The 19,981-nt window shown below is 45.1% G+C and overlaps 1 protein-coding gene across 1 annotated transcript; it reads right to left on the reverse strand.

Moving 5' to 3' along the window:
* Positions 1-1,565: 1,565 nt before the first annotated feature.
* Positions 1,566-13,837, reverse strand: GEM (GTP binding protein overexpressed in skeletal muscle). The gene is made up of 5 exons (XM_082858528.1): positions 13,608-13,837; positions 11,871-12,210; positions 5,339-5,415; positions 4,345-4,549; positions 1,566-2,848 (listed from the first exon to the last, which is right to left on the reverse strand). The coding sequence occupies exons 2-5, from the start codon at positions 12,199-12,201 to the stop codon at positions 2,571-2,573; spliced, it is 891 nt and encodes a 296-aa protein (XP_082714654.1). The 5' UTR covers positions 12,202-12,210; positions 13,608-13,837; the 3' UTR covers positions 1,566-2,570.
* Positions 13,838-19,981: the final 6,144 nt, after the last annotated feature.

The following is a 19,981-nucleotide window of genomic DNA, read 5'->3' on the forward strand; positions in this document are numbered from 1 at the left end:
CCGCAGTGATGAAACCAGATTGAAAAGCTGTGGGATATATGTGTACTGTGTTTGCTGTATGTGTATGTTATATGTGTGTGCTGTGTAGAGGGGTGTGTGTGTGGTGTGTGTGGGGATGGTCCATGAGGATGAAAAGAGCTGTGTGTATAGGAAATGGTTTTGGATACTAGAAGATGCAAATGAGTTCCATCTGGGCCCCAGTCCTAGCCCAGACATTTCACATCTGAACTAGTATTCCCCTGGACTTGTTTGCTATAAAATGTCCTGTCAACCTTGTGGGGCCACTGAGAGGAACCATTCAAGAAGAAACACTATAAGAAGCTTCAATATATGCAAAGCACTGTATTGCAGAGAGTAAAGAAATGAAAAGGAAAAGACATAGTGGCCCCTGATTTTGAGTTTCCAGACATATAAAACTAACTAACTGATGCAGAATGGAAGATGTGTGACAATGAAAACTGCCGTCTCTCGAGCTCTTTACGGTATGGCAGACTGAAAGACATCCATCTCACAACCTTCCAAGGTAGGTATTATTAGCAACCCCATTTGCAGATGAGAAACTAATAGTCAAGAAGCTTTAAACTTGAACTACTCCAAAGACACACATGTCAAATGGCCCAGCCAGGATTCATCCCAGGCCCGTATAACCTGAATCTTTACTCTTATCACCTCCCTGTACTGGTTCCTCGACCAATTCAAAGGTGCAAAGTGCAGAGATAGGAACCTTTGCTCCCCACTTGGAAAAAGGAGGAGAAAGGGCCAACAAAATAGAGCAGAGACACCTCGTAAAACTGCTTCGCTTTGGGCAATATGCAAGATCCCTTGATTGTCACTACTAGTGTATGTCTGATTACAAACTCAGAAACATAGGGAGTTGAGAGAGCGTGCTGGGGCGGGGGGGGGGCCACAGGTGTGAATGGGGAACAGCAGGAAGTCCTACCCTTGAAGCGGAAGGGCTACACAGCACCACTGGAAAGCAGCCACGTGTTAATGTCCAGTTGTAAAAATGTCAGGGAGGAGAATTTGGTTAAAAGCCTTGCCTGGCTAGAGCTCAGGCTGAAAATCACCAGTTTCCTTTTGCTCCTCCCTAATCCTTTATAATTTCCTCTAATGCTTTACTCAAGCTTAGGACCATGAGCCTTTGGGGAGCAAAGCAAAGCCCATCTGTTGAGTCAGGAATTTGCCAGACCAAAGTAAAGGTCGATCTTGCTTTTACTATAACTTGGCATTTACATGACCTCAAATACTTGCTAACTGTATCAGCCGAAAATCACTTTGCATTATTGTGAATCACATGTCAAAGGAGAGATGTCAGGGATACTCTTTAAAACAGATGATGACTGGGCTCTTGCCAATGAAGAGAAGAAATAAAATAATAGGTAAGTTTCTTTATAATGTGCTTGCTCTAGAAGCTACATCAAAATGATCATAATCATCTTGAGTCGGGAGGAAAAACATTTCGGAATGTCTTTTTTTTCAAAGGTTTTATTTATTTTATTATAAGACATATAGGTAAAAACTTGAATATTCTGAAAAAGATAGAAAATGGTAATAAAATGGGCATTTTTCTTATTAAGAAACATGTTCATAAATATGCTTTATCAAATGTTAAAATGGTTGTTATTTTGCAAAATAATAATAAATAGAGCAGAGCTGTGGCATAAAAGGGTCAACCCAAAATGCTGGAAGTATTTATGTTTTGTGTTTTATAAAACTTCAGACCTTCGATTATATTTAAAAATTTGGTATTTTGCACTCCAGGTTCTCAATAATTTAGATTTTAAAAATATCTTTTTATGATGGCCCTATGATTTTAAAAATAATGCAACATAAAATGTGGTTTGACTAAATAGAATTTGATTAAAATAATTTTCCTTTAAATAAAAAATTATAAGACAACAGTAGTAAAGATATAATTTTTGAACCCTTAGTGGTACACGTAGCAGTTCCCAATCCTATACACTTCTGGATCCCTGACTGTGGGCACTGAACAAGAATTGTTTACTAAGCTTTAGTTTCCAGCAAGTCCATCGTTTCTTTTCACAGCTTCATGGAGCAATAACAGTGAAGATCGTGATGAACCCAGTTCCGCAACCCTAGCTCCACAAATATAAGGTACAGAGAAAGAAGTTCTCCCTCCTTTGAAAAATTCCTTCGATGGCTTTCCTATATTTGTTTATGACCCACTGATCGGCCTCAAATTCACATAACAGAACACCAGGCAAAATTTTAATAATGAAAAATTCTTGTCTAGGCATTATTTTGTAGGCTTCAATTCTCTACTAGCCAAAGGAGAGAGGAAACACATGTGAACACCAACCATGTCCCCTAATGAGTCTTGGGTGTTCAAGCAGCAAAGGTCAGGCTTTTCCTGTAAATAAATACTGAGTCTTCACAAAGCTCTTTCATTTCTCATGCATTTTGCTGCCCATCAGCCTAGCACGTTAGTTCCCAGCTAATAACGGGGGAAGCCACATATAACAATACTTAAGAATCCAATCTAATATAGATTACGGGTCCCAATGGCCTTCAGTGATGTCCGCTGGGGGACATTGGATGACTCCGGGTGCCTAGAGCACAGAGAGGTCATGGCAGGATTTGGACTTGAGCTTGAAGGCCATGTTCTTGTTGTTTTTGGCCACGATCTTGCCCCAGAAGCGCCTGGCTTTCCTGGGGATGCTCTCCCTCCTCTTCTGGTAGGCCAGCCGCCGCTCATTTTTCTCCTTGCTGTCCCGCCGGAGGCGGACCTGCCTCACAATGCCTTCAAACAGCTCCTTGACATTGTGCTGGACAGCTGCAGAGGTCTCGATGAACTTGCAGTCGAACACCACAGCACACGCTCTCCCTTCTGGTGGGGAAAGGAGGGGAGAAGAAAGTCAGGGGGGCTGCAGAATATGACCCTACACACAGAAAGCCAAGCTGGATGAGTCCTAATTTTAAATGGTCCTCTAGGGAACTCTAAGTCAGTCATATACACGATGGATACAAGAGGCCACTGGGACACATGTCCTCCCAGGGCTTAAATAGAAGGAAAGACTCTCACACGAAGGTTCCTGGAAACAGGAGAGATGGGCTTTAGATCTGGCCCACCAAATTCACTGTGTGAAACTCCAATTTCGTCAAATATTGGAATATTAATTAGTCAAAGCCATAGCCTAAATTGATTCCCATAAGGAACTGGGTTGAATACTTTATAAACATTTTTTTAATGTTTACAACAATCTTTAAGAATACATTATCCCTTTCAGATAGATGATGAGACTGGAGGGGAGAGAGGTGGTCCTTTAAAAACTTGAGGCAGTTCACATAGCCTGTAAGTGACAGGTGTGAATCCAGGCCTGCTTCACTCTCAAGTTCATGTTCTTTACTCTTTCTCCTGAGTCAGTTTCCTGAATTGAAAATAAGAATCTGACTATTTGACTTTCCTCTCTGAAAAAAAAATTTTTAAGCTTTGATGAGATATTTTGAAAAAAAATTGGAGAATTTCACACAGTACAATACAATTACGGCAATCTATCCAAACAAGCTTTTCTGAAAGTCTCATTTTCGAATGTTCTATTGTGTTCAATGACCAGGTGTCCAGGTTTTGGTTTGGAAAAAAATGACTACTGTAGACGGTCATTTCCTAAGAGTAAGACATTCCCAGCTGGTTGGGTCTGTTAAGTATTCAACAGGGTTCTTTTCTCCTGGGTGGAGCCTGGCAATGCAGTATTTTATTTTTTTTAACCATCGTACCAAATCTGTATTAGGCCAATAAAATTTTAAGGGCCCCCAAAGGCACTTGGGTGCCAACTCAACAAACAGGAATTATCCCTGAACCAAGTACGACGAAGGATACGTGACACCATCAGACTGAAGCCTTAACTGAAACTTAGGAAGCAAAGGGTAAGGGCTGGGAGGGTGTTTCTCGGGTCTACAGGAACCAGAGGCAACCAGAGTGGAATTCCTAATCTCAGTAAGACTCTCAAGTGCCCCTAAATCTAAGTTCCCGTCCTTCTTGCTTGAAGATGCTACTTTCACTTCCCAGGACCCTTGAGATCTCCCTGGAGAGTAGAAAGGACAAGGAGCAAAGGCTGGGGACTGCCAGTAAACCCCTGAGCATGACCTCTTCCCTAAAGGAATTCCAGGGAAAGCCTTGGGGATAGGGAGATTGGAATCCTGCTGGTAGAACAGATGATCTGCTGGGAACACGGGCACCTTAGAGAGTATACATAAAACTCCATGTGGCATTTTAATAAGGCCCTGGTTCCAGCTTCATGAAAGAGGAAGGAAAGAACAACTGTTGGAAGGAAAATGCAGGCGACCCAGAGGCAGTTTCTATGGTATTGGCACCACTCCTCTCACCTGATACAGACACTTCCCGGCACCGCACCAGGTCACTTTTATTGCCAACCAGAATTATAGGAATGTCCTCTGTCTGCCGGGCCCTGCGGAGCTGGATTCGAAGCTCAGATGCCTTCTCAAAGCTGGCTCGGTCCGTGATGGAGTAGACAATCAGGTAGGCATCCCCGACTTGCATGCAGTGGTCTTGGAGCCACTCATTCTCCCCCTGATAAAATGAGATCTCCCATGAGCTCAGACTTGCCTGGTAAATGAGGTGTTAGTTTGAAAGAGACAACGTGTTTATCCTAAAGTACCCTTGCTGATATGAGAAAGGAAGAAAACTTATTCCAACTCTCCAAAAGGCATCAGTGTTCCATGCCTACAAGATGTCTGTGGCTGTAAAGACTCCTAGCTCAGACAGCACTGATGCCAAAAAGCTTTACTTTATGATTCCTCCTACAGCTTGAGTTGATAAATTATACAAAGAGTCTGCCAAACAATATTTCCAATTTTATTTAAACTACCAAAAATGAGTCCTTCCTGGCTTCCATAAAACTCTTTTGCCCCTAAGTGACAAAATGAAGAATCCTTTTGTTAGCATAGGAGGGTTCTTAATAAACAGAAGGTCTAGCAAATGGGCTCAGAAACCCCAAACCTTTAAAAAACAAATGTTGAAAACTAGTAGTGGGAGTGTCAGCTTCATATAATATGTTTTTATGTAGTTTAAAATTATCATCCATACTTACTGGCGCTTTCCCTAAAACAAACACACTTTTTTGTATTCTTGAATAGAACTAAAGGCAAATCACTGCGACTTGCTTGTTATTCAGAGCTCATTTATGAGCGACTTGTTCCTTAGAACAGTTTCATTCTTCAGAAGTAAATGCTTTTAATCAAGAAAATGAGTCCACCTCATCTGCAACATCGAAAAAGGGCAATGTCACCCTTGCCCCAAACAGCCTGTTGGAAGGCAGGCCCTGAAAGGAATTTACAGAGAGCTACAGGCTCTGCATACCTTATTTTCCCACATGTCCAGGAGTATAATTGTTGCACTTTCCCCATCAACAATCAGTGTTCGCTCATATGTATCTTCTGGAAAAGAAAGAACAGTGATCCTGGAGGCGGGCAAATAGGCAACACTTTTCTGTAAAAGGGTGTAGAAAATTATGCCAGAAAATAAACTTACTACATATGCAATTAATTATGTAAATATACAGAGTAAACTGTGTAAATATTCACACAGGCAAATTATTTTTTTAATCACCTTCAACAACAGTCTACGTATATTCCTCCAGTATTCTGCTTAGTAATAAGGAGAACACCTACATCTTCTGAACGTGTATACCTAAATGCTTGAAATGAAAGGCATTTGTTTTCATCATTTCTATACCTTTTATGTAGTAAAGCCATTCAGGAGAATAAACTCACTTTACTGCTTTTGACTCACAGTCCACGGACGGTGCTGTGAGAAACCCTAACTGCCCAGCAGAACTGTAAACCCAGCTCATAAGCCTTCCATGGAAACCCACTGCACCTTTCAGTGGGGTGATTACTGAACATGCACTGGCCATTTCAGGAGCTTTCAGCTCAGAGACATTTCTCCTCTTTTGAGATGTGCAAGAAAAAAATCTTGAAACTAGCCCTGCTTTGGCGAAGTTTTCTTCGTTAAAAAAAAAATACAGTTCCCTAGGAATAAACAGCCTTGTTTTTCCATCTTAAGTAGAACAGAAGTGCAGTCTCCAGCTCTACTTAGTAATGGAAACCTTCCCCCCTGCACTTGAGCCCAGATGGAATGCAAGCGAAGGGTGAATGCAGTACAAAGGGCCAGAGCAGCTCCATCCCAGAAAAATCAGTGGGAGTGGGGAGAGGGGGGATTAACTGAGTTAACTGGGATTTTTGCAAGAGAGATTCCCACCAATCCCACACAATTGAACCCATACCCACTCTATTTTCACAATGAGGTTTCCTGTTTTGAATTTTATCATTTGAGAATTATGATCTTCATAATGATTTTTTGCCATTTTTCTTGCTGTTCCTTTTGCCTGGAATCTGTTCTCTCAAATATCAAAACACTTGTTCCCTCAGCTCCTTCTGAGGGATGTGTTCCCTGACCATCTATTTAGAATTCCATCGCCCCTCTGCTACCAATAATCCTTACTCCCTTCCTTGTTTCATTTTTCTTCATTGTGCTGACTGCCACCTAACATGAATCCATTTAACTTATTTTATTATTTTCTGTCCCTCTCGCCTTCCAGAATGTTAAGGCAGAGACTTGCATCTATGCCGTTTACTGCTATTTCCCCCAGCACCCAGGACAGCGCCTGGTAGGTTGCAGGTGCTCAGTAAATACTTATCAAATGAATGAATAAATGATAAATATAGCATTGTGGCTTGTGAGCACGAGCAAACCTGAATTCAAATCTGGGTGCCATCTCTTATTAACTGCTTGGCTCAGGACTGCTTACTTAAGTTCTCTGAGCCTCAGTTTCTTCATATGTGAAATGGGATTGATAACAGTATCCACACCTCAGGGCTGTGACAGTTACATATATTAAGCCTGGGCACAAAGTAGGAATGCAATAAGTGTTAGCTGTTATCATCACTTCTTCAGATGGAGGAAGTTGGCTCCTGCCATACTTGCCATTCCCTACCATAGGTAAATCCTAGCTTAAGAGCCCTGCATTGTAGGAACCAGGGCACTTCCTGTTTCATAATAGTGAGGGGTTTATAAAAAGCAATGCTCCTGGTTCAATGTTTCTTCCTCTAAGAATTAGAATCAGGAGAGGGAAAGAAAAGAAAATATGGACAAATGAGAATAAAATTAGCCAGGAATGGCTCTTTCTGTCAGTTTTCCCATCTCTTTAGGTGTCATTCTTCTAAATGATGTTAACAGTTTCCCACTGGGGGATTTTAAATCTATTATTCCCATCATGTCTGCCATCCACGATATGTACCATGAATGGGATCACAATGGAATGCCTAATTTGGCTTACTAGAGGTCCTCATGACCTCAGCAGGCAACTTTATACAACCAAGTGCAAATCATCAAAGTTTGAGCAGCACAGATGGGGGTAGGGGGCGGGGGAGCTGACTGCCCCTTACCACCTGAGTTTTTCTCTTTTCTCTGAAAGACCTCCCTGCACTCAGAAAACTCAAAAAAGCACTTTCTCTGCCCTCAGCTCATCACTCACCACGCAACAGTAGGCACAAGAGATTCATTTCAATCCTTAGTAGTTCAGACAGAAACAGACTGTATTCCAATAGCTAAGGGGAAAAGCAAACTCAAACTTTCTCTTGATTTACGAGGTATCAGAAGAAAGCTAGAGAAAAAGTGGACTAAAGATTCCAGCTGCAAAAATAAGGCCAAACTGCTTTTCTGTTCTGGAAAGTTCCTGACAGGATCATTCTGACTGGACTTACCTCTGCCTGAAAGTCATTGTGCCGGAAACCCAAAAGCCTAAAGCAATACACCTCCGCCCTGCTTTGTGCATATGCCCTGCACCTGGGCTTATGTATCAATCACCTCTGGCCACATGCCCCAAGGATTTCTCACTCAAAGCATCCTGCTTGAGAGCCTTCTGCGACCAGGAGAGGACCTGCTTGCAACCAAAGCTCTATTTTCTCTTCCTCTCTTAGTCCCCACCTTTCAGCCTTTTCAAGGGTTAACTGGGTGAGAAGAGGGGAAATAAAAGAATATAAAATTCTGGAAGAGTCCTTTGAAATTTGCTCTGGGTGAAGGTGTATGGAGAGAGGGTTAAGGCCTATTGGCTTATAAGGCTTTTCAGTAACCTGGTCTGGGGAGTCCTCATTCTTCCAGTCCTCTCCATGAAAGCCAGGGGTGTGTGCTCACACCCTGCGTAGCAAGAGAGATCATCCTGAGGTGTGGGATGGAGTTTGTTGTCTGCAGCCATCTTCCCTGGACTAGCGCACCCCGATTTGTCTCTCTGCATCTGACCCCCACTGTGCCTGGAGGACCATCCTGCTCGAGACTGGCTCAAGCGCTGTGTGTGAACCTGCCCGAGTTCTCTTACCCGCTGGAACCGGCTAAGGCAGCCCCTCGAAAGTTCTGAGGCTCCGGCATCCCTCTCCCCTCAAAACTCTCAACTGGGGCTTCCCTGGTGGCGCAGTGGTTGAGAGTCCGCCTGCCGATGCAGGGTACGCGGGTTCGTGCCCCGGTCCGGGAGGGTCCCGCATGCCGCTGAGCGGCTGGGCCCGTGAGCCGTGGCCGCTGCGCCTGCGCGTCCGCAGCCTGTGCTCCGCGGCAGGAGGGGCCACAGCGGTGAGAGGCCCGCGTACTGCCAAAAATATATATATATATACTCTCAACTGCTTTCAGCTTTCAGAGCGCAGAGGATCCCAGGGAACTCTAAAGGAACTCCTGCTTAGGAATACTGGCCTATCCTCTAGTGGCTCACGTCTCCTCTGCACATATCACGGGGCCCCAGCCAAGAGGGACCAAAGTGGATGAGGACTTCAAGCAATGAAAGGTCCAGTTGTGGAAGATAAGCCCAAGGAAAGGAACCAAGAGATTCAGAATCAGCTCTAACTAATGTTCGTTCACTCGGTACTTACTATGTGCCAGGCACCTGTTATCCTCTTAATACGCTTTGAATAGTTATTGTCTCTATTTTACTAATAAGGAAGCTTAAGGAGGGTAAGTTTCTTGTCTCCAGGGCACCTAGCTAAGTCAGTGTCAAAACTGGGGTCCAAACTCACATCATCAGGCTACGAGTCCGGTGCTCTCTCCTGTACTCCCTGTGCACACGTGCAATGCCTTGCACCTACCTCAGGGCTTCCAAAACCTAGTGGTCCTTAGGGTCCAGCTCAGAGACCACCACTTCCATGAACCCTTTTCTGATTTTCACAGCCAGAAGTAATATTTATTTTCTCCTCTGAATTCCCACAGCACTGCCCTTGTACCTCTTTGAAGACACTTATCACATCCTATCGATTTATAGCTGATCCCTACTGCATATACTGTAAGCATCTTTAAGGAAGAAGCCCCGTGACTCTTTGTATGTCCTCAGAGTGTCCCATCAAGCTCCACGGTATAGGTTCAGTAACTGTTTAGGGATGAATGGATGGATGGATGAATGAATGAACGGCATTAAGCGTGCACAGAGAGTCATAAGATTATTGCAATATAATCTTAACAACATCCATCTTTATTTGGAGAAATGATGATGAGAGTATTGTGTAGTTTTTTTCTTATGGTTAATGCTGAAAAAAAACAATGCAGTGAAATGCCGTGGAAAACCCTCTCCTTGGGAAACATAAAAGCCAACTAGTGATTCCAATAGCCACCTATACGTAAGGGCTGTAACCCTAGACAGTATAAATTTAGTTACTCAAATAGGACACATTAGGTAGGATGAGTCAGCTGAGAAGCTTCTTGTTGCCCAAGTTTCCCTCTTTGAGGAGATAAGGAAAGGATTCTACCAACTGCCCCCGCTCCCTATTAAACAAAGAAGCTTCCCAGATACCGAAGCCTGCCTTCTCAAGTTTCAGGGATGGGGCAATCTTCTTAATACTCTATGCCTATGGGGATACTGCCCTCTGGATAGATACCACTGCACTCTAATAGACAAACATTTTTGAAAGTCTGTTATCCACTAACTGTTTCAATTCCTCCCTCCTAAAGAAACAAACAAAAACTCTTGGTTGGTCTCTCCTTTATATCCGTCTCCAAAGCACTTTATTGTTACTTCTTAAGGTATTCATATAATTTTATCCTGCTCTGAATTATAGCCACTGACACTTAGCTCCTTCCTAAGAGGGTACGTATGGTGTACCTCGTTCATCACTGGGTACCCCAGAGCCTAGCGTGCAGCCAGGCATGTGGTCGGTACCCAGCGCAACGTGCTACAGTATGTAACAACATTTGGATGCTAAATCCAGGGGCTGCCGAGTACAGCGAAAGAACACAGGATTTAGGTTCAACCACAACTAGTTTTGAATCCTGTCCAGACCATGGACTAGCTTTTTCAACCTGGAAAAGTCACTTGACTTCATAAGCTTCCATTTCTTCACCTGTAAAATAGGGATATTAATACCAAATTGGTTCAATTTTCGTTTACGTATTATCAAAATACTTGTGGGAAGTACTTAGCACAGTGCCTGGCACATAGCAAGTTCCCTATCAATGACAGAAGGAGAACACCAGCAAACTAACATTATAAAATCCTGAGTTCTAATTCCAGCTGTCCCAGTGGGTGATTCTAGGAAAGTCCCTAAGACTCAGTTTACCCATATGAGTACAGGAATAATGTCAGGACCAAAATAAACAGTAGCAAATATAAGGCTCCCAAAACAGTGCATGTCCCACTGCAAATGCGCATTCTAGACGGTAGTTCCTCCTCCCTTTCTCCTATAGTGACGCTCACCCACAGGCTTTTACATCCAAAGAGATACTGACCCTCTTTCTCCCTTGAAATACAGTTTAGCTATCGTCCCTGAGATTTCAGGAGTGAGGAGAGAAATCAATGTTCCATCAGTGAGTCATCATTTAAAGCCAGTTCGGAGCTGCCTCATGAAGCAGTGAACTCCCGGACAATGGAAGAATAAACATTTAGTAGAAATGGGCTGACAGTAGTGAGGAAGGAGTAGGATTTCTATGCGTGAAGTAGAGGGCAGAACCGAGTCATCACTAAGACATCTTCCTGCTCCGGAAGTCTGTGATTCAGCTGTGAGTTGCACCTGAGCGTAGAGACAGACATGGTCTGTCTCTACGCTCAGCCGAGAACTGGAAGGCTCTTCCTTCATTTCTGCAGCTGCAAACGGGACACACAGCGACCCTGGCATTGTCTAAGACAGGAGCCGTGGCTGAAAGACACTGTATGAAAACCATCGACTATTAGGATCCTCATCTTACTTCCCAGAATGTAGTGCTATGCTTTACACGTATTTGAGGAATATGTGAATTTTTGAGACTGTGTCACCTCAAATTAGTTTTGGAAATCAAGGCTTAAATAATAAATATTTTAAATGAGATGGTACAGGGAAAGTTGTCTTGAAAAACTGTAAGACTCTATACAAATATATGTGTCATCGTTGTATTTCACTATTTTTTTTAAATGTGCTATTTAAAATACAGATTTTAAATGATTTTATACCCTCAAAAGCCTCTAATATTGCGATAAAAAAACTAGTGAATTCATCCTAACAGTTTTTCAAATCGGTTTGGTTTTAGGTGTCACCATGGAAAAAGGCTGTGTCTACACTCAGTTCTCGAAAGGTCCAGGTCAGAAATGGCAAAAGCCAGAGGTGGGATCCTGACCCTCTGGCTCTGCCCTCTATAATCTGTCTCCCCAGTCCCTTTAGAGCTGGAATCTAAGAAATTCCCTTTCTGGCCCAGGTTCTATCTACGAGCATTTTCATTTTCTTGTCCCAGGGGCTTATGCCAGTGCTTCTGTGGGGACTCAGCTCCCGAGCCAGAGCCAAGAATGCATAACCGCAGTTCCCAGCTCTGCAGATAAATGACCCACCTACTCGCTCTTTCTCCTGGACCACTGCTGACCACAGAAGCCCGCTGGGGCTGGTCCACCTACCTCCCAGCATTTCGCAGTCACTGTCCATGCTGTCATGCACGCCTGCAAAGATGCTGGCCAGAGTGGACTTGCCCACCCCCTGCTCCCCTATGAGAACCACCCGGTAGTAGGTGTTCCCCGACTCGGAGGAGATGACTGAGTCCGTGGAGTCGGAGGACCAGCTCCGGCGGCAGTGGTCCTCGGGGGTAGCAGAGTGACGGTTGCGCTGGCTGTACTGGTGGGGCTCTTTCTGGACCATCAGATGCCTGCCATCGGCTGGGATGCTCCAGCGCTGCTGCTGCGGCTGCATGCCCACAGTGCCCTGGCGCATGGTGACATTATTCAGAGTCATCGTTGGGTCCTAGAGAGCAAAGCAGCCAAGGTGTTAGCATTAGGAAGCATGAGTGAGAGCTCAGGGGGCTTAAACACAGTCATCAGTGATGTTCTATTACATGAGGTGAGACCCAAGTAACCCTAACACAAGGAACACCAATGAAGCCGTCAACAGGCTTTCAACCGAACACACACACACACACACACACACACACTCTGTTACCAGCTCCTCAGGCAGATTGTCACTTGCAAAGAGGAAAAAATGCCATTAATATCCTCCACTGCCCTGAGGCTTCCTCCATCTTCAAGGAAGCCTGGGGATTCCCCACTCAGAGCTGGCACAGAGGCAGCCAGAAGGAACCAACAGCCTCCAGAGATGGCTTGAAAAGCAACAAGTTAATGCAGCTGGGCACCAGCTGGCCAGATTAGCTGCTCTTGTCTAAACATGGCTCTTAATTGCACCAGCATCCAGTGGGCCTCAGTGGGAAACACGTGACAATGACATCACTCCCCCTGGCTGGACTGGACAAGCGATTATTGGAACTTCCATGTTTAGTAAAGTTGCCCGGATGCTCCCCAGCTGCCTGAATTAGCTATTATTTGGGGGGGCGGGGGGAAGAATTTGTTTGAGGTTTATGCCTCAGCTCTGCCCTCCTGTCCACGGATAACACATTTAAAACATCCCAGCCCCATGCCTTGTCTTTCTGGCAGGGAAACGACCCGCTCAGGTTCAGACCTGTCAAATTCGCAGAGAAAATGCTTCACTCTTATTAAACCATGTCCGCTTCAAGAGTTCTTTAATTCAACTCAGATTTCCACCTTTCTGAAGCACATCAGGTCAAAGACTCTCCCCAAAGACATTCAACAACTTCGCTACAACTTTCCCTTTCCCCAGGGAAAGTTGCACGGAGGTCCCCCTTGCACGGAGGTCTGTACTCCCAGGCTCCTTGAGATAAAGTAGAAGCCTTCTTATTTGAATCAGCAAGATCCACTCGGGAGAGCGAGAAATGCGCAGACACTCCCCTTCCCACGCTCACCCCCACCCTCCACACCCCAACCCGTCGATGACCCTAAGCACGACCCTGACCGCGATGATCAGCCGGGTTTTTTAATCTCACGAGCAGCGCCCCCGTTGGCCGACTTGAATTCAAACAACCAGAGCCTGACGGCTGCCCTCTGACCACAGCCTGTAGGAGGAGGTGGCCCTCTTCCTGAACTGAAGCAAGGAACCTGCTGATGACAGATGGCATCCTTTGCACCTTAAACTTTGCCCCCGACATGGAAAACCACAGTGCGGACAGCACGTTCCGAAGGCTCTTTTCTCAACTTAGAAAGTTCTGCGGGCTGGGAACGCCCATCCCTTCCCCAACCAGCCCCCCACCCCTCTCCAGAGTCGGGAGGGCCCCCGCGGGCCGCCTGGCTTACTTGGGCGTCCGAGGGTCGGTGAGCGCTGATGCTGGGGCCGCCGAGCGCAAGGGTGCTCGCGCGTTGCCGCCGTCTGTGCCTCCGCCGGAGCCCGCCGCCCGCAGCCCGCAGCCGCCGCGGCCCCGCGGTTTATACCGGCCCGGCCGACCCGCGCCGGGGCTTTTCCGTGACGTCAGCGCCCCCGCCGGGAGGGGCCGGCTGTGCAGCAAACCCGGACTTGCAGCCACTTCACTGAATCAGTTACTCGCCATCATGTGACCCCACTCTCCTCTTTTAAAAAATAACGACAGTTCAATCCCGGGCTCCTTTATTTTGTTTTGTTTTGTTTTATTTTATTTTGACCAGGTGGACACAGGAAGGTGAGAAAATACACTAAGTGCCACACAATCGCGCTTCCCAGGAAAACACTTGCGAGCTGTCCGGATAAAGGATGGAGGAAGAGGCAGGTTTGAATTGGAAACCCAGTTTCGCCAGAAAACAAAACGGGGAACCGCCGGGCGCGCGTGGAGATTTAGCCCTTCGGATAGGGCTGCAGCCACCTTGAGCGGTCACGGCTTGTGTTAGCCGCATCTTCTGCAAGGAAAACAGCCTCTTCTGCTCCTTTTCCTTTCTCCCTGGAAGAGGGATGGAGGGGAGCCCCACACTGCTCTGTTTCCCTTCTCTGACAGGGACCCAGAGAGAAGGGGCCAGAGGAAGTTGAGGAAAGGGGACAAGACCTTGAAAAGGTCTTGAAAAATAACCTAATTAAGGATCCAAGCAGATTGTGCTAAATGTTGCCGGCGCTCCCGCTCTGGACCGGGATGCAGAGGCTCCTCAATCAGGGAATTAATCAGCGTCGCGTTCGGCAGCATCTCTGTACCAGGCTCCCCGGCATGGCTGGGCCTGGTCTTGGAGCCAGTTCTCCACCCATGGGAGGAGCCCTGAGCCAGACATGGGGCCCAAGTCCCCCGAATGAGTCCTGTGAGTAAAGGGCACAGGGTAGTAATACAATAGCCACTTCCACTACCATTTACTGAGTACCTCTGAGTCCCTATACTCAGTGGGTACTGTTAGGCCTCTGCAGTACCTCGAACTTTACTACAATTTGGCAAGGTGGGTATAGTGCCACTCCCATTCCATGGAGGAGAAAAATGACAACACAGCCAGAGAGCTTGCCCAAGGTCACACAGCTCGGATAAGTGGCAGCGTCAGGATTCAAAGCCTGGCTTGCCCAGCTGAAGGGATCCAGTGACTTCTTTCTGCGCACATGGGCATTTCCCAGACACTGTGTTTGCAGATGACACTGGCCTTTCTAATACATCCATCCATCCACTTTTCCAGCCAGCTTCTTCTCTGGGTTGGCTGGTGGCTCTGGAAAACAAGCCAGAGGCACCAGCATCTATTCAAGTGGCCGGACTCTGCTGTGAATAGGGCCCATGTTCCGTTATCCTGCAGCACTTATCTGCTCTGGGGATTATCCAAGTGACCAGCTGCTGAGACATGCCAGGCCCCAAGCTGGCAAAGGTGAAATCCACAGAGGAATGAACACTTAGAGATCTCTCAGTCCTACGTGCCCTGGCCTCCCCCAACCTCCTACTTATTTTATATGTGAGGAAGCTGATACCCGGAGGAGTGACTACCACTCAGTTAGTAATTAGCAGAGCTGGAACCAGAACCTGGGTGTCATAATTTCCTGGATGGTTTCCATCATTTCCATCGAGTTTTCCTTCTGGGCTTAACCAGGAGGGGATGGCTACAGATGTGGGGAAAGGAGAAGAGTGGGGAGTCAGGGAGGGACAGAGAGAGAGAGAAGGCGGGAAGGACACCATCCAAAAATCTTCCGCTGGCTCCATGCTAAAATACATGTAACACGTGAATCATTGGTACTTCAGAATTATCCATGCTTTTTCCATGCTGAGCCTCCGACTCTGTCAACTGGTCTCAACAGAAACATTATGTGCGGTAAAAACTAAGAATAAATCAGAGTATATAAGCATATCATCTACCTCTCAATTCTACTTTTGCCCATTGATAAGAACTTAATTCTTCCCATTAATAAGAACCTAATTCTATGTCTAGGCAATATCCACTCTGAACTATTTTTCATTGGTATATGTGAGGCATGCGGAAAGAAAACCAACTCTAAAGATGGGGAGGGGGACTTTTAGTCCACTATTGATTCGGTAGGTACAGCAATGTTGTGTTCGAATAATAGAATCTGCCTTCTTAAATTTTCTGTCCCACAAGAAGCCAGATGAGAAAACAACTACTTAGGAAAAGTTTCAACTGAATGGCAGTTAAGTTGGAGTGAATATTAGACAAAAGTCAGTTAGACCTCGCAAAGCACATTTGACAGCCAAGCGTTATCCGGCAGAGTCCCAGCTACCTCGTCCAAGATTCCAGCTCACTGAGACCATCTGAGGTTATAGAGATGGAGAAAAAAAGGTGGAATCAGGGAATTTGGGCCGATAGCAAGTTCCGAAGAAGAAAAATTGGCAGAATATTGTAGTTTCTTATTCTATGAATTATTCCATCTGTATTCCTTCTGCAGGCATTTGAAGGCTTCCTCAGATTTTATCTAACAGAGAAAAGAGTGGGGCTAGGAGACAGAACTCCAAACAAAAAGAACTAATATTTACTGACCAATGCACATACCTTATCTCAGTTCATCCTCATCACCACTGCATCTACCCATGTTTCATGGATGAAGATGCTGAGGAATGAGGTCAAATAACTTGTTCAAGGTTACAGAGTCAATAGGTAGCAGAGCTGCACACTCTGGGTCCACAGCATTAACCACTATTGTTTAGAGTAAGGGATACACTTCAGCCCTATTCTCTTGCTAGCCCCGCCTCAGCCCAGCTCCTTCCTAACCCCCCTCAAAAGAGAAGGAGTTTTTATTTGATTGGCCAAAGCCCATGACCTTCATTGCGCCCCATATTAATGGGGAAGGTCTCTCTCTCCTTAAAGGCATGAACCATGCTGTTCTCTGTCTTTTCTCTGGGTCCTATGCCTGGGTGAGAAGGTAAACTTGGGGTTCTTTTGGGGGCCTGACTATCTCTCTTGTCTTTGTCACTGTCACTCTTTGTCTCAGGATAGAGACCTGTGCAACTACCCCATGACTTCAAAAAGGGGATGAGAGAGAGAGGAAGAGGTGGGGAAGGAGGGGAAGAACTTTTGACCAGGGCTGGGACTGAGGCATAAGGGATTTGCACAACCAAAAATGTCATGTTACTTTGAACCTCATCCCTTGAAAATTCTAGGGAAGACAAGATGATGGGTAGGCCCAGGATACGTACATCCTTGGGTCTGTAATATTATCCTAAAAGCCATAAAATCACTCAATCTTTAACATATACTTCCTCATCTATACCGGGGACTTACTGCAACCAAGGTCATGCTTATTCATGCCACCAAGTCAGCGCTACTCAGCGATAAAGTGACACCATCCATCTTCACCACCAACAAAGAGAAGTTATAGACTGGACACTGAAGAGGTGGTAAAAGAAATGGGTTTGGTTTTTATTGCTTTTTAAACGCTTTGCATTTTGATGCCTTTAGGCAAAGCATGTTGTAATGAATGGAGGAACCTGGGCAGTGAATGTCCATTTACTTCAGGAACCTCCCCTCGGCCTTCCGAGATACATTCTGCACTTACCCTGCAGGAGTTTTGAAGGAGCAAGAAAGGCCTGCAGCAGCCTCACAGTCCTCACTACTCCCTGATGTCTTCTACTCCAGCCAGCTTCTCTCATTTAGATTATCTACCTGGCCCCCAGAGGCACTTGCCTTTGTGACCCCTGCAAGGACTGAAAGAAAAAATAGGGGATTCAGCATCAGAAAAGCAAGTTCAAACCTCGGCCTTTCCTCTTTGGTGATCCTGGGGATGTCACCAAACCCCAGAGGTCTTGGCTTCTGCTGCTGTGAGGACTAAAGAGCGGCTGAGCATGCAGCGCTCTGTTAACCACAGAGCACCGTGTCAGTGCGAGTGATTATAATGATGACGCAGGAGCCAAGGCTTGGAGCTTGGCCACCTGCCATCGGTTTGGCTGCCCCTTAAGGCTCACGTTAAATGAATCCAGCAGAAATCAGGACACATGAGGCAGAGGGAGGCAGGGCGGGAAATGTACTCCTATTGATGTTACTAGGAAAAAATAATTAGTAAGGAGAGTGGCATGGTTAAGTCCTTTGTAACCAAACAAGGATCTGGGGTCAAATCCAGCACACAGAATAGGTCTACACCAGCCGCAAAAGCGCTGGGAGGAGCTGGGTGGGAGGCAATGTGCAAAGTGTCTGAGCACAAAAAGAACCTCCTACCCCCTCTGGGAAGTCTAAAGAAGGAAAGAATTACTATATGGAAAATCATTGCTTTACAGAAGGGGAAAAAAAGATTCCAGTTGCAAAATCAAGAGAGCCCTGATCAAGAGAAAATAAGGACTGAAGAAAAGATGGCTAAGAATAACCTCTCAACGTCCAGAGGCCTGTGGGATCCAGATGGACACTCCCTCCAGCTGCATCCTCCTTCAGGCTGGCCCCAGCTTCTCATCAGACCCCTGCTGGGCAGATTTAATTTTCCGCTGAAAAAATTTTTAGCTGTCACACTTCCTCCGCTCCATTAGCCCAGGCTGCTGCAGGCCTTTCTTGCTCCTTCAAAACTCCTGCAGCGTAAGTGCAGAATGTATCTCGGAAGGCCGAGGGGAGGTTCCTGAAGTAAATGGACATTCACTGCCCAGGTTCCTCCATTCATTACAATAACTACTGAGCATTTACCTGTTACCAGGACCTGTTCTCAGGGCTAGGGGCAAGGTACTTACGTTCATGGAACTTATATTCTGGTTAAAGAAATAATAAATAACAAATAAAGTATCACCATATTCATTCATTCATTCACTCATTCACTCATTCTTTCTCTGAGCTTGCCACTCTTTAGCCTCAGTTTTCTCATCTGTAAAAAGAGAATGATAACACTGGAGACAATGTATAAAGTAGGGGTCAAGTACACACCCATTCAGAAGTCTGACAACAGCAAGGTTGATGAAAATGTGAAGGAGAGTACTTGTGCCCTGCTGGTGGGAGTGTGAATTGGGAGGCCACCTTGGCGATCAACCATCAACATCTAAGATATGCACATCCTTGGTGACCCAGAGATTCTGCTTCTCAGTGTGCATCTTCTATATCACACAGGAGACAGACACAAGGATGCTCATTAAAGCACTGTTTGTAATAGCAACAATCAGAAACTACCTAATGATCACCCATGAATAAATGCACGGTGCTATATTTTTGCAGTGAAATACACAGCAGTGAAAATGAATGAACTAGACCTACTTGTATCAACCTGGATAAATATTGAGACCATAATGGTGACTTTAAAAAGCAAATTGCAGGATATCTACAAGAGTAATAATTTATATAATTTTCTAAAACCCCACACTAATAGCTTATAGTTAAATATATCTAGTAAAAGCATAAGAACATGGATGAGAAAAATACATACCAACTTCAAAATAGAGATTACCCCAGGGAATAGGGGAATGACAAGTAAGTAGATGGACACCAGGTTTCTCAAAAATGGCCAAGAAGCAAGTAGACAGTCACATAATAAGATCAAAGTGTTTAGAGAAAATAATCATCAAACTGGAATTTTATGTTCAACTAAACTGTTGTTCAACAATGTGAGTTAAACAAATATTTTTTGAGCACTTATTATTACTAAGCAATATCGTAAGCCCCAGAGACACGGAGTTATATAAGCCCAGGAGCATATGCTCGTCTGGTGGTCCTTTCCCCAGAAATTACCAAACCCACGAGAAGATCATCTAAGAGCTGCATTAAAAGCTTTGGCCAAATGTATATTTGGTTTCCAAACCAACATGATGTTTTTCCCTGAGGTTCCTTCCTTCAGCAACAGAAAAATCAATGACACTATTTAACACAAGGAGTCAAAACCAGCCTAAGGCTAAAGCCTTGATTTAGCCAATTGTAGTGACCCAAGAATTCTTCAATGATAAATCTAGAAAGGCCAAAAGAATGAACTGTAGTTGGGTTGAGGACCTGGGCAGTTAACACCTTTCCTACATGGTTGTAAGTAAGCTCACATTTTGATCTCTATCTGTGTCTCGTTAATCTATATCTCACTGGGTTGAGAACTCTGAAAACACATTGAGATTTAGCGCTCTCTCAAACCCCAACTTATATGAAGGTGGAGCTCATATATGATTTAGTTACCGCTGCACAGCAGGTGTCTAGCACGGTGCCAGGATTATAGCTGGCATTTAATAATTATATTGGATGATTGGCTAAAGAATGAGATCCCTTCCAGAGAGAGTGATTGAGAAAGACTTTATAGTAGTGATATTTAAGATGAGTATTAAATGTAATAATACTCATAACATTAG

Source organism: Leucopleurus acutus (assembly GCF_964270905.1).
Source record: "Leucopleurus acutus genome assembly, chromosome: 17".
Lineage (NCBI taxonomy): Eukaryota > Metazoa > Chordata > Mammalia > Artiodactyla > Delphinidae > Leucopleurus > Leucopleurus acutus.